At 29.6% G+C, this 15,334-nt stretch overlaps 3 protein-coding genes across 5 annotated transcripts; all 3 read right to left on the bottom strand.

Moving 5' to 3' along the window:
* Positions 1-86: 86 nt before the first annotated feature.
* Positions 87-1,722, bottom strand: LOC145192333 (uncharacterized). The gene is made up of 2 exons (XM_080069573.2): positions 555-1,722; positions 87-445 (listed from the first exon to the last, which is right to left on the bottom strand). Exons 1-2 carry the CDS (start codon positions 1,692-1,694, stop codon positions 242-244), a joined length of 1,344 nt encoding a protein of 447 aa, XP_079925699.2. The 5' UTR covers positions 1,695-1,722; the 3' UTR covers positions 87-241.
* Positions 1,723-3,320: 1,598 nt separating this feature from the next.
* On the bottom strand, positions 3,321-9,723 carry LOC145192270 (uncharacterized). Of its 3 annotated transcripts, none has more exons than XM_090088954.1 (12): positions 9,503-9,723; positions 8,786-9,331; positions 7,786-8,533; positions 7,414-7,685; positions 7,195-7,294; positions 6,575-7,019; positions 6,301-6,352; positions 6,033-6,171; positions 5,881-5,942; positions 4,946-5,392; positions 4,642-4,792; positions 3,321-4,502 (listed from the first exon to the last, which is right to left on the bottom strand). In XM_090088954.1, exons 2-12 carry the CDS (start codon positions 9,322-9,324, stop codon positions 4,374-4,376), a joined length of 3,084 nt encoding a protein of 1,027 aa, XP_089945080.1. In that variant the 5' UTR covers positions 9,325-9,331; positions 9,503-9,723; the 3' UTR covers positions 3,321-4,373. The 3 variants fall into 3 exon arrangements, with proteins under 3 accessions (XP_089945080.1, XP_089945091.1, XP_089945085.1); XM_090088965.1 differs by having other exon boundaries at positions 9,440-9,652; XM_090088959.1 differs by lacking the exon at positions 9,503-9,723 and having other exon boundaries at positions 8,786-9,408.
* A 2,972-nt stretch (positions 9,724-12,695) lies between these two features.
* Positions 12,696-15,009, bottom strand: LOC145192137 (profilin-like). The gene is made up of 2 exons (XM_080069313.2): positions 14,877-15,009; positions 12,696-13,280 (listed from the first exon to the last, which is right to left on the bottom strand). Exon 2 carries the CDS (start codon positions 13,271-13,273, stop codon positions 12,854-12,856), a length of 420 nt encoding a protein of 139 aa, XP_079925439.2. The 5' UTR covers positions 13,274-13,280; positions 14,877-15,009; the 3' UTR covers positions 12,696-12,853.
* Positions 15,010-15,334: the final 325 nt, after the last annotated feature.

Genomic DNA, 15,334 nt, shown 5'->3' with positions numbered 1-15,334 from the left:
TTTGTTGAAAAATCTAACTAACAAATCTCTGATCTAAATGGTGTTTTATGTATTAAAGCACAAGTGCCTTAAAGTAATAAAATTAGTGCAAAAAAAGTTTCAAAAGTCGTTCTAATAAAATAGAAAGAAATTAACTTTACATTAAAAAGAAAAATGGAAAATAAATCTTGAAGAAATCTTGTAAAACTCCAGGAGCTCTAAAAACGCGACAAAGATGGATTTTCCTAAGTACTTTTTTTCATCACCCAACGTTCTTTGTGTATTCTTCAAGTGAATAATCCATTTTTTTTGTCCAAGGAGACGAAGGTTCCAATGCCATGTTTCCACTTATAGTAGAGACAAACGTTTTGTCTCGATAAGTAAGAATGTCTTCTTGGCGATCTTTTTCCAACTTTCTATACATTTCCGCTCTTTGCTTATGACTATGTTCGGGGTACTGAGTCATCTATAATAATTTAAAACGAAAAAAAAAAATGTAGTGAAATTAATTTTGTTAAAAAGTCAGGTAATCTTAAAGAAAACGTATCAAAGCAAACAAAGCAGCAACAAAATACCTCGAAAAGTTCCAACATATAATTTCTTTGGAAATCAACCTGCTGATCGTAATTTGTTAGTGATAAACACATACTATGCCATTTTTTAATATCTTTAGTACGTTCTTCTTTACACTCGATAGTGATCTTTTTTAAAATATAGTCTCGAGCATACCAAGCTTGACAATCAAACAAAGTAAACGTGTAGATTAAGTCCTGCATTCCCATATAAATGACTTTCGGATTATTGTTAAAAATGATTCCTTTGTAAAGATGGTCTGGGTAAAAAATATTTGTTGTCCGCAGGCGAATCTTATCATCCATGAACGAAAAATTGTGTTGATACCCCGTACAAAATATGACATCATCTGCCTTCACTTTACTTCCGTCAACAAACACGCATTGGTTTTCTTCAAACTTTGATAATTCAGGAAACTGGGAGATGTTTTCTGGCCATTTGTAGTTGAGAGGTTTTTTATGATAAGAAATCGCAATACTCTTTGCCCCGTATTTCCAGCATTGTAAAGCAATATCATCTGCAGAATAATGGGATCCAATCAAAACAATATTTTTATCTTTAAACTGCTCAGCCTCACGAAAGTCATGCGAATGAAGAATGCGTCCTTTGAATAAATCAATCCCTTCGAATTTTGGGAAATTTGGCGTTGAGAAATGACCTGTAGCAACAATGACGTAATCAAATACTTCAGTTACTCTTTTTTCATCTTTTAAGTTTTCCGTTGTAACACGAAATCTATCTCCATCTTCTTCAACATTTCGGACAACTGTGTTAAGTAACACATGTTTTTCAACGTTATATTTTTTTACTTTTCCTAATATGTAATCTCGAATCATGGGCTGCGGAAGATATGATGGCAGAAGCTTCTTAAAATGTTCATCAAGACTATAATCACTCATTTCTAAACATTCTTTCGGTGTGTTAGGCCATAGATTTTTATACATGCTACCATGCACAGGCTCACCGTACTCATCAACTCCCGTTCGCCATGTAAAGTTCCACATACCTGACACGCTTTCTTGTTTCTCATAGCAAACAATTTCTGGAATGATTTCGCCTTTTTCTTCTGCATGCTTGAAAGACGCTAGAACAGATATGCCAGAAGGTCCACATCCAATTACAGCAACTCGAACTTTTTCCATGTTTGAAGAACTGATTGATTGCAAAGCCTTAAAGCTTGTTTTTAAGTTAAAAAAATGCGCGACGCGGTTTTCACAGTGTAAAAAATAGAGCGAAGACGCAATGTCGGTTTTTATTTGCGTGCTATTTTTAAACCATAACATATAAAACAGATATGTAGCTGACAAATATAATAATTTACTCATAAAATCACATATAATAAACGTAAAACCGACATATTAAGTGGTAATGTATCGTGACATCCTAATCACACATATCATAACATCCCGGTCTATTATTAGTAAAAAAAAAACACCCTATTTACTGAGGTGGAACTAGGGTCAAATTTTTGAGCTTTATTGTTAATAACAACGCTTGATGATTTTTTAAAGTATTTTTTACATAAATTAATATTGCACCAACCTTCTCCCCTCCCTCTTCCCATGACTTGGTAAGAACTAATTGTTAAAATGTAAACAAATTGGAATCATAGAGCGACAGTTGAAGGCTTTCAAAAGCTTAAGAAAAGCAATGCACAATAGAGAAAATGTTTTTTCCATTAAATTCTTAAGACCGTACCTAATACATCAATGACTTTTTCCAAAACTTTCAACAGATTTGTTGTCTGGGTAAACAAACCAAAATAAAAATTTGGCCAGCAAGTTGACACATTAATTTTAATTGTGAAATCGCGTCAAAATATTTTACACCTTTTTATTTTTAGTATAAATGCAATAAGTTTGTTTTATTAAGAGCAACTGCATTTATACTTGAGGCTTTTGCATTTTAACTTAAGGCTTTTGCTGAACCGTTAGAGGCTTTTTTTTTTAACCGTTAGAGGCTTATGTTTAGAACCATTAGAGGCTTTTAGCTATGAACCGTTGCTCAGCTCTGATGAACTCTGTTAAACAACTAAATTTTTTTTACGCTTTTAGCACCGTGGTGTGAATTAACAAATTCCTATACATTAGGAAAATCCTAATTTAAGAAATGACAAATTTCGTATATATAAAATGAACATTTAGAGAAAAAAATTATTTTAACTAACTAGATATCTAGTTAAAATAACTAAGTTATTTTCCCCAAATGTTTATTTTATATATACGAAATTTGTCATTTCTTAAATTAGGACTTTCTTAAAGCATAGGACAGTGTTAGGTCACACCACGGTAGATTATATCGGAGATTTTCTTGAAGAATTTCCAACGGTTTTTATTGGCTGGTTTTATTTAGAGCTTACTGAAAACCTTTTTTAAAAAATATCTTTAAGAAAAAGAAAATTGAATTCATCTTTAGGTTTATACATAAAAGTAGGATTTTTGTAATGACGTGTGTAACATTAAAATCTTGAATTAAATCTTGAATTTTATGTTTTTCGTGTTTCTAATTTTACAAAATGATTATTTTTTAATTGTAGAAAACCACAGTTGAACAATGGTGCTCGAGACATTTTTATCTTATTTTAATTAAATTTTATCTTATTTTTAAGAAAATTTTCATCAAACCTTTTTCTGTTTTGAACAAAATGATCTAAAACAATATTATGAAAGAATTTAAAATGTAATTAAAATTTATAACAATAAGATAATCGAACTAAGCAAACACTCTTGGTAAGAAAGTAAAAAAACTTCTTACTTAAAAATAAGTCGTTTTTAATTAAGGGGGTTGCTTTATTCCTTAATAAAATTATTTTCCTGTGAAAACTCCTGCGTTCTGCTGTCACTTGGTAAGCAGTTTTAATATGGGAAACAAGTTTGACAACTTTTTCCTTCACCAAGAGTATTTTCATGTAATTTCTTTTCCTCGTGAGCCAAACAAACTATTTTTTCATGAGTTAAAACCGTATTTGACGACTCTCCCCTGCATTTTTCACAACTGCAAAACTTCACAAACTTAAACCAAAAAACTTTTTTCGCTCTTGAACTTGGATTTTGTTACATGGTGTAAACTCTGCTTAATTGTCTGCTTTTACCCTGATTGAACGAGTGGCACTATTTTTTACCACGTCGATTGGAAATAATCAAGAATAGAGGAAAAACAACCAATATTTAATTGGAGAAAAAGAAATCCAAAAAGCAAATAATAACAGTTGATGTTGAACACTCTGTTAATTTTCTTGAAATCCCAGAAGGACACACTCGCCTTCAATGCCAACTTCTGTGGGTACTTTTACTTTCACTTTTTTAAGACCGCTTTATACCTTTTCAAGATGATGGCTAGTGTCTAGTGTAAAGGACAGATCTAACGAGGCTTTTATCCTTTAAGTTTGTTTTTAAAAATTGATTAAAGGAGACAAAATTGAATTAAAGAATTTTAGCCATGTAAGCAGCAATTAAAAATTATTAGGAGGCTTACAGAAAAACCATGCAGGTAGATTAATTGGATACAGGTATGAGAGGTAGATTCTTGAGTTTGAAACAAATACTGTTACTATGCTGGTATTCAACAATGTAATTCGAGTTTTAGGAGACTTTTTGAAATAGTTCAGCTCGTGTTCACTTGTATTAAAAAGTAATTTACCAAAATAACATTTAGTTACCTTTAAATAACTAAATGATATACTCGTAAACGGCTAAGTAACTTTATACTTTTTTCACTAGGCTACTTATTCAATTTATAGTAGAAAAGTTAGTAACTTTTACGGCAGTACAGCATCTTTGCACTTTGAAAAACATACTTCGGTGGATAGGGCATAAAAAAACTTATGGTATGTTCAATATTTTATCAACCTCATCCCAATCGATAGGTTCCTGACCATTTTCTTGTAAAAGATTTTGGGTTGGTTCTACGTTTAATATTTCATCGTCCAGCAAAGCCAAGTCGACTTCAGCCTAAAAAATAAACATTACAGAAATAACAAAACTAAAGAAATGACAAAAGTAAATGCAAATTTCAGCGAATTAAATCTTTGAGTTTGCATTTTTGGGATTCTAAAATTACAGCATATTTATTTGTAAAAAATCAACCGACCAGTAACTGTATGGTTTCACTGGAAGAATCTACAGGATAATTGCCAACAGTTTGTTTGTCTGGATTTTTTTTATATGGGTTATGCAGCCGATCGACTTGAAGACGCGGTGAAATGTCAAAATTATAAGCATCTAATAGTGATTCATTCATACTAGAAGAGAAAACACGAGCTAAAGTAATGAAACCAAAGGAATAGAAAAAAAAGGTATGTCAAAATTAACTGACCAACCGCAACTAAAGTTGATAATAAAGTAACTTGAAGTGAGTTCGTGAGAGATCTTTTCAGAGGGTGTTATTTACTTACCTGTCGTTATTGCTTAGAAATGAATTCTCAATATCTTCCGTAAAACTTTTTAAACTTTTGAGCCGTCTTTTTGCAGATTTTACCTTATACCGATCATATGATTTCTTGGTAATAAACTCCTGTGGTTCAACAGAGCGTATAGATGCAGCACGACCACTTGGAGTTACTGGATCTTGAATAGAATTCCCATACGTCACTCGTGGTGGTTTTTTTGCCGTTTTTTTGTCACGCGATTTCTTGAGGTTAAATACATTTAGCAATAATGCGTTTCTTCGAAGCCTACTTGAATGTGTTTCTCGGACAGGAATCCTTGTACTTTTTCGATTATTAGTAAATTTTCGTAAGTTTGCAGACTCACTTTTGTTGTTTAATATTGATGATTTTACAGCTCGAGCGAGTTTTTCTGCTGCTAACATCCTTTCAGCATGATGATTTTCAAACATGTTACTGTAAAAAAAAAACCTTATCAAGCCCTACCGTAAGACAGATCATAATGATGATGATGATGATGATGATGATGATGATGATGATGATGATGATGATGATGATGATGATGATAATCATCATTATCATCATTATCATCATCATCATCATCATCATCATCATCATCATCATCATCATCATCATCATCATCATCATCATCATCATCATCATCATCATCATCATCATCATCATCATCATCATCATCATCATCATCATCATTATCATCATGATGATGATGATCATGATCATCATCATGATCATCATCATCATGATATCATGATGATGATGATGATGATGATCATCATCATCATCATCATCATCATCATCATCATTATCATCATCATCATCATCATCATCATCAATCATCAACCATCATCTTCATTGCCATTGCCATTTTCATTATCACAACAGATTATTTCAGCTAGATTTAAACATAAAAAATAATTCCTCACCGCTTCTTTTCATCAAGAATTCTAGTATTCTCTTGAATCTCTTTTTGCATCTGGACTTTTCCCTGAAACAAAAAAATAACTTGTTAGAGCATAGTTAAATGATAATCTATTAACTAGATAATAATAAAAACAGAAAACAAATTGTTAAATACCTGATTAAGCAAAGGTTTATGTTCTGCAGAACGCTGTTTCTCCAATTGTATTTTGTAGTCTGCAAGTTTTTCTTTTTGTTTCACTTTCATCCAGGCTAATAATTTTATTTGCTTCTCAGAGTTCTGTTTAAATGTAGGGCTAAGACAATTCATAACACATCAACTGTTTCAATTGTGTTTAAATGTTTATACACAAATTATATTTTTGTTTGTACACACATATTGTAGTGTGTATACACACATAATGCATTCAAACATAATGATTTACCTCATGTAATTGGATTGAATTCTTTGCCTGATCTCCTTTTTAAATATTTCATCTGAAAAGTTTCAGTATAACACTTTGATACAAAGTTACAGAGCCTAAAATCTCAAAATCAATCTTAAAAGAATAATTTAAAAATAGAACAAAAGTGTAATTGACTTGTTTTTTTTTTGTTTTTTTTTTGAATTGAAAAAGTTTTGATTGACTTGTTAAAAAAAAAATACTGTGAAGAGGAAACAAGATAAAATTATTTGAACTTTAAACTCATTTCAACAACCTTGCCTCTTCTTGTTCTCTATATAATCTTTACTTTTTAACAAATAATTTGCATCACCAGAAAAATGGACATCATCTTTCATAAACTCTGAGTTTTCAGAAAATTTATGAGTAATATCTGGAGAAAAGACAGGTGAGCATTTTAGTTTGATGGTTTCCATATCAACAATAGAATTGGAAATCTGATCTTCATTTTCAACATCTTCATGGATTTCTTCATTAAGACTCTTATCAATCTTATAAAGAATCTTATCTAGTAGGTCAGTAGAAGGTTCTGAATTACTATTAATTACTTCATCATTTAACAGTTCATTCTTTTCATTTTTTGTGAGAAAATTGTTCCTTTTTGTCTTCTGAAATGTTTCATATGGCATGTCAACAAATGAATGAGTTGGCTGAGGATAAGCTGCAGATCCTGTTGCATTTATTAAAACTGGTGAATAAAGCTAAAAAATATTACATCATATAAATATGATTAAGTACCCAAAAGAAAAAACAACAAATAAAAGTTATTAAGACAGGAGTTACACTTATGATGTTGTCTTTCCAATGTTATGCAACAGATAGAACATAAATAGAATGAGATTAGGTAACAAATAGAACATAAGATAAAAATTATACTGATTTTGTTTTAGAAAGTTCAAATTCAAGTTTATGATGTAACTCTTCTAGTGTTTTCAAATTAAGTGAAAATCCACAGAGATTTTCTTTCAACCAAGACCTAAAGAATGGTAACACAAGACAAAATCGTATAACAAATTTTGAATAAATATCTTAGTCATCAATGAACCTAAGAAAGATAAAAAATACTCAGAGAAGAAACAATTTTAAAAAAAGAACCTTTCATCTTTTGTAAAAACAGATGTTGAATGTTTTCTTTTGTCACAATTTTTTGACTCAGCTAATGGTACTACTTGTTTATTTAAAAAAATATCTTCTTCATGATTAGATTTCTCCATTTTGAAATTATCAGTTGCAAAAGATCTGTTTTCATTAGGATTTTGAACAGCATAAAATGGCTGATTAGAATCAGCCATATCCATAAATTTGCTTCTATTTTGATGACAATTTAAAGAGATGGTGTTATTAACATCACCAGGAAGATTAGGTTTCTAAATAAAAATTTTATATATATATATATATATATATATATATATATATATATATATATATATATATATATATATATATATATATATATATATATATTACCTTAGCAACAATTGGCATTATTGCAGCATCATTTATATTATCTTCTGTGTTGTTAGTCTGTGTATCAACATCAGCTTTTATTAGCAATATCTTAACATCTTCTTTTTCAACATTTATTTTTTCAGCATTTTTAGAACTTAAAGGCATGCAATTATTCTTCATTTCAAATGAGTTGTTACTTTCTAAAATTGTGATAGTTCTGGGGATTTCTAACATTTCTTTAAGCTCAGTTTGACATTCTTTAGTATAGCATGACACTTTAGGAGGGAGTTGGTCTGTTTGAGTGTGTTTCGTATCAAGGCGAGCAGATCTAATTATATTCAGCCAACTTAATGGATCATCTGAATGCTCAAAATGCTTTGATGTATTGGCAATATTTTGGTTACATTGAACTCCTAAAGATGGAGTGTATATTTGAGAAGCAGCATTCTGAAGGATATTTTTCTCAAAAAGACCATTTGGTGCACAACCAATTTTATCTTTTTTTGTTGAAAATTTATTAGAACAATGTGTTTCCAAAAAATTGTGTTTTTCTTCATCTGTTTCACTTTCACTACTTAATGGAATATTATCAATTATATCACTAATTCTAAGTTTACGTGTAATTTTCTCTTTCTTTCTTTTCAGAATCAAGTTACTTATTGCCTTAAAAAGTTCATCTTCATAGTCTTTTTTTTTGCTTTTTCTCAATAGATTGTCTATTGATAAACTCAAGGTTTGACTACTTGAGGACTCATGACCTTTAACTCTATTTGAAAAAAAAACAAGTAACCAAATTAAAAAGAAATAAAACAGTTAATAAATGATTTCATTAGCAAACTTCATACTAAAAAAAGAGTTAAAATGAATAATATATTTTAATAATAAACATATTTAAAAAAGAGAACCCAGTGTAGTGTGTTTACATCAAACTTATATTATAACATATGCATGCATAATATAAACATATAACAAACAAAAACTACAACTGTAAAATATGTAAAAACAAAATTTATCTAACCTTTTTCTATTTGGCTTAAATTTAAGTTTGGGAGGACTTAATATCTTTTGAGGCTCATTATGACCTGTCAGTTGTAGATCTATAGCATTACACATAGAAAGATTCGGTTTTGTTTTTTTAGCTGCAACATTTAGTTTAGGATCAAGAAGTTTAGTAGGAAGTGAGACTTGTTGTTGTTGGTGTGGGAGCTTAACCAATTTAACTTTTTCATCAATTTTTGGAAGACTGAGGAGCTTTGGCATAGCTTTCACATGGTTATTACCAGGTTGTTGCAAAACAACCCGTAAATCAACAAGTTTTGGGATGCAAAATGGGGTGGATGTGGTATATAAATTTGTTTTTCTGCTCTCTAAAGTGTTAATTGGAATTCTCAACATTGTTGGGGGAGTATTTGCAACTTGTGTTGAAGTTTTTTCAATTTTAAGTGAAATTAGCTTTGGCATACTATCGGCTAAAGATTGCTCATTCTTTTGCAATGGAATAAGATTTGAATTAGCACTTAAATACTGTGTATGACTTTGATTCATTTGTATAACCATTTCCAAGCTAAAAAATTATGATTTATATCATCTTTAATTATACATGTAAAAAATATTCTGTAAGATAAAAACTAAAAAATTTAATAAAAACATTTAACTTTCTTGGAAATGTAACCTGTATCTATAGATATTTAGATCCTTTTTTATAAATGTCTAAAAATCAATATCAACTAATTACCAATAATTACAAAAACTATTATAATGACTGCTGAATCGACTGATTGAAGTTTATAGTATATGTTAGTAGTATTTCAATGTTTTATCGACGTTAGTTATGAAAATATTAATTATTTTGTTAAAATTAGGGATCGCCAGTATACGGTATACTAAAGATTTAGTGTACAGTCTACCGTAAAGTATACCGTACAGTATACCGTAAAGTATACTGTAAAGTTTAACGTAAACAAAACTTTTTACTTTTTTTTTTTTCGATTACTATTATTACTATTTATTTCAGATTAGAGAAATCTGTAGAATAAACAATCTTAAATCTTAAAAGGGTGAAGAGCAGCACAAACAGCCTGGTATAAAAATATAACAACTAAACAAATTAAAGTTTTTATTAAATAAATCTAAGAAACAAAAATTGAATAAAAAAAAACACTTTAATCATGTTTAGTCAAATAATAGACATGATGCAGTAATTTAATTCATTAAGAAAATATAATTTTAAAGCCAGTCCAAAAATATTTCACAAATAAAAGTAAACAGGTATACTAATCTGTATACTAAATTTTAGTATACCAAGTATACCGTAAAGTATACCGTAAAGTTACTATACCGTATACTGTAACCGGCGATCCCTAGTTAAAATTAAGTTACTAACACTAAACAGCAGAAGACTTTAAGAGGGTAGATATTGGTCAGTCAACAACATATCAAATTAACATATGGTTTGTATTTTATTAAGGATACATTTATATATTCATAATACATACTTAAACGTTTTTTTTTTTTTTTTTTTTTTTTTGTCAGTGATGAACATGAAAAAATTGTATTTTAACAAATACGATAGGAGAATTATGTTTAGTGGGTTCACAACGGATGAATCGCTAGTTCCTTACCAATTGTTTACATTTTTCGGTCGCGTCAAAATGATTTAAAAAATTGTAGGTTGATGACGAACTTCTACGAGGAATGTGGAGCAAAAAGCTAGGTATAAATGGTGGAGAAAAAAGAAAAATTTAACTGCAAAAATTACTGCTGCGGCTATTACCGTGGTGTGAGCTAACAAAGTCCTAAGCTTTAAGAAAGTCCTAATTTAAGAAATGACAAATTTCGTATATATAAAAGAAACATTTGCGGAAAATAACTTATTTATTTTAACTAGATATCTAGTTAGATAAAATAACTAAATTTTTTTCTCTAAATGTTTACTTTATGTATACGAAATTTTCATTTCTTAAATTAGGACTTTCTTAAAGCATAGGACTTTGTTAGGTCACACCACGGTACAAAAGTACCGTATAGTTACTGCGGTTAATATAAAAAACAATAACAGTAATTTTAACAGTTTTAACGCGGTGGTAGTAACGTGTAACTCATATTTAACCCCTTAATGCGCACGCTCGAACTAACTCGAAAGAGGTTAACGTGCAGAACTGTGCACTCGAGTGAGGTTAACGTCCACTCGAGTGAGGTTAACGTGCGCACACTAGAATAAATTCGAGCATCGACACTTTTTGTATAAATATATAATAATAATCTTATTTGTCATCTTATTTTTTATTTTTTATTTCTTTGCTTTTATTTTTAATTTATGCAATAATATAATTTACTAAAAAAAAAACATTCATAAAAAAAAATTTTCGCCTCTTTTTTTGGAAAAAATTAAGAGGTTAACTCAAATTAGGCGTTTGAGCTAAATAAATAATTATTTCATTTTTTAAATTTATTAACACACAACTTTATTTAAAAAAACAATTACATTTGCTAAAATATTTTCTCGACAGTTCAAAGAGGAAGGAGGGATGTTGTAGTACTTTCTCGGTACCTCCTCCCTAAATACGCCCTTGAAAGAATTTATAGGCTGATATTGGGTTTTTCAGATGCCTGTTCTATTTTAAACAAATTTATACTGGAAAATTCATTACCTAATACTGACAAAGAGTTAGACTTTCTGGTATTTTAGAAAACAACCACAAGTCATTATACAAGCTTAAAACCCACCCATGCATTAAAAAAAAACATTCTGCATGCTTGTTAAAATTAAAAGTAACACCGTACAATTCCCAAGGTTATAAATAGTCAAAATCGGGATCTTGACTTCGAGAAGAGATATTCTATTGGTTGAATGTAAGAAAGAGCTAACCAATAATAATAGATGCTATTTTTTAACTTAGCACCCCGCAAAACGCTTAAATGTTGTCTGCACCAAAGTATGCTCAAAAAAATACTAATGTCTGCACTAAAAATGTTCGCGTGCGGACATATTTGGAACATTTGACGAATCAGGTAAATAATTAGTACAACTTGCGAATTATCACTCAAATGATAAAAGTAAAATCTCATTAAATGAATAATGCAGTAGGCTAGAGTCAAATACAGTTAATTTCACTGAGCAAATTTTAGAGTGGCAATTTCATTAGTGATGTGAATTTTTCTTGCACAAAGCTCCTAATATTATCCCTGACTGAGTTAGCCAGGGAAAACTGAGGCATGGTAAGAGCGATGGCTGTTTTATCGATAGTCTTGTGAGAAGCTAAGGCCGTTGTTGTGTAGTTGAGCTATTATAACATCGAAATTCTCTTTTTAACTAAGTTAAGCTTAAAAAAAGCGTAACGAAAATCATTTAGGCTGATCTAAGTTAAGAGGAACGATTGATCGTATTTATCGATCGAACTTAGAAATTTTTATTTCACTAGACTAAAATTTCTTTGATTAAAACTGAAACTTTGACGTTTAATTCACCAAGAAAATCTATGATAAAGGTTTCCTTGGTGCATTAAACGTCAGTTAGCGCCGTAACCCACTTTGACTTAACTGTCAAGATGTTAAGCAGTGCTGAAACAGAGTAACACGAGGCAAGAATTTCATCTGGGCAGAAACGGGGACGAAAAGGTACTAAAATAAATATGGACAGATAATCATTGACTGGTTATCACATTTTTCATTAGGCGATTAAAAATATCTTAGAGCGTTTGAATTTCCGTAGGGCTGTCTCTTCTGTTTATAAAAAGAATATTTCATTTCATAAGACGAAGAAAACTACAAACAGGAAAAAATATACAAACAACAAAAAAGATTATGATTGGTTTCTTATAGCTTTCTCCATAATACCCCGCATATGAAATGACTCAATAAACATTTTAAAGTTAGTTTTATATTAAATCAAAAAAATGTTTTTTTTTGAAACAAAAAAAAAACCCAGGTTAAAAAACAAGATAACAAAACTTTTTTCTTTGAGTACTTATAAAACGGCAAACAAAAATCCGCTTTTTAACAACAGGGTTTCAGTAAGGCGATCAATACAACTACATAAAATTGATTCCGATATTACAGCATTAACATGTGAAGTGTTTTTCATTTCTCACATTCCAACACTTTCAAGGTAGTCGGCAATTACGCCAACAGCCTTGTTTGTATTACCTTGTTGTGAACCCTCTGACGTATGTCCAATAACAACAGCTGATTTACTTTTTTGAATTGTTATTGCACCGTGATCTTTCTTTTTTGCAAAAGCTACTTTGCCATCTTCTCTCAGAAACTGATACTTAATACCTTCCAAAACGATACCATTTGCTTGAGCTGATGTAAAATCACCAGATTTCATCATTTGTGCTATTTTCTGTCCTTCAGCAGCTGTTAGCTGAATACCATGGGGGTGATTTGGTGTTGTCCAAGATGCCCCACCATCTAAAGATATTATTGCAGCTTTTCCGCAGTGTGGTTTACCACTAGCATCATTTGATTGTTGGCAAAGATTATCAAGATAACTATCCCAGGACATTTTAAATCTAAATTATTTTAAATAAGTATTAGTAACCATAACATTAATTACAAGATGTTCTAACCTAAACTTGTCTAAAGTAAATCTTTTTTTGTTTGAAAAAAATCAAGTGTGGCATTATACACTAAAAATTAATTTTTTTAATACTTCGATAAAAATTTAATCGTCGTAATGTTCCAATAAGTTTGTTTTACATAGGAATTGTGGTATCATTACTAACTTTGAAAAATGCTTTTATTACATTCATTAGTCATTTTATTACATAAATTGCCATCGGTTTAAGGGATAACTCCTTTATACCGATGGCAATTTATATTAATACACATTATTTATATTCACTGACATTAACAAATGTCTTAAGGCATATTACTGTTTGCTGATGTAAGTGAATGTAAACAATTCTGATGAAACGAAAATATGACATTTTCAGTATTAGTCTTCTATTTTAAGCTTGCAATTGCAGTATAATTTCTCACTGTTGAGCCAAATGTTAATGATAATTCTTGAAAACTTTAACTATTTAAACACAGATTGGTTTCTAATTTGTTTTTAGAGAAATTACCTAATAAATCTTACTTTTTTTTTGTTGGTAGTAAGGTAAGCTAATCTTTTATTTAAGAAGCATTTTATTTTTTTAAAATCATTTAGAGACCCTGCAACTGAGAAAGTTATTTTCTTAGTAATTTGAATTGAAAAACAAATATTCGGAAATGCTCTAAAATTTTATTCTGATTAAGTTCAATTAAAATTATTTTTAATGGTGCTTTTATTTTACAAGCATGTTATCCATAACATGTTAGCAAGTGCAGCATAGCTAATCATTAAGCAAAGGTAATTGTGCTCAGGGCCATCACAACCTCAGCAGATATGATTATGTTAGTCTAATATCTGGAAACAGCAATATTCTGTCCATCAATAATAACTCCAGGGCTTCTATATTTAATCTGTTAAAACAAGATTTGTATCTGACTGGGCATTATGAAATAAGTTATACATTCTAGTTTTAAATATCAGATTAGCGATTTTATGCTTTTACAAATTTATTTTCATATTAAGATAAATTGGAATAATTTGATAAAAGCAAAAACTAAAAATAACATGATTAACAGCTAATTTGTTTTATTTCATCTAAATTTTAAAAATCTTACAATAAAATAGAATGAACATTATGACTCTAATAGTGACTCTAATAGTGGTGCTTTTCTTTTCAACATTTATCTAAAATTAACTGAAATTTATCATAAAATATAAGAATATATTGGACCTTTTTTAAAATAAACACTGTTTAACAAATATAGATATACTCCCATACTGAAAAGTAACTGACACAAAATTTGAAAGTGATTTAACTTATAATACTTTTGTGTATATTTATATTACTATTATATTATTATTATTAATATTTTTGTATGCTTTTGTTAACCAATAGAAATGTTAACAAAAAGTTACTAAAGTTAGTAATCAGAAGAGTGAAAAACGAATTATTTAGGATTTTTCACTCTTCAACTACTTTTGCTAAATGCTATCACTAAAGTAACCTTAAGTTACTTATCATGTTTTTAAAAGATGACACAAATATCCAAACGGTAAAATAAATACTTACATTTATAAAGTAGAAGAAAGGCACAAAATTTAGCTTTTGATGAAAGCAGGCAGATGGCCAGCAAAAACGCCCAATCAAGTGTAAGAGGGAAGGGACGCTCTCGAGCTTATGAACAACAAACATTAAAATTTTTGACACGCCACATCTTAAAAACGGAGGCTAATTTATAAAAATAGTCTATTAACAACATTTAAAATTTTTATTCAATTTATATTAAAAATTTAAAATAACAATTTTTAATTTTAATAAAGCAAAAATTTTTATTTTTTGCTAAAAAATATTTTAAAAAATTATTTAAAACCAAAAACATTTTTGTTGTAACACCCCAAATATTCACTGGAGTTCATTCCTCTCAGTTGTTATTGTGAAACACATAATAATGTTACGGAAACGACTTTACGAAACGATCATACAATTATGTTAGATTTTGCTATATTTGAAGTATAAAAACTCTTTTC

This window comes from Hydra viridissima, unplaced genomic scaffold, assembly GCF_058129835.1.
Source record: "Hydra viridissima isolate aposymbiotic clone 2 unplaced genomic scaffold, HvirCarnegie_v1 scaffold_1, whole genome shotgun sequence".
NCBI classification, from domain to species: domain Eukaryota; kingdom Metazoa; phylum Cnidaria; class Hydrozoa; order Anthoathecata; family Hydridae; genus Hydra; species Hydra viridissima.
This window is presented reverse-complemented; position numbering and strand designations above follow the sequence as displayed.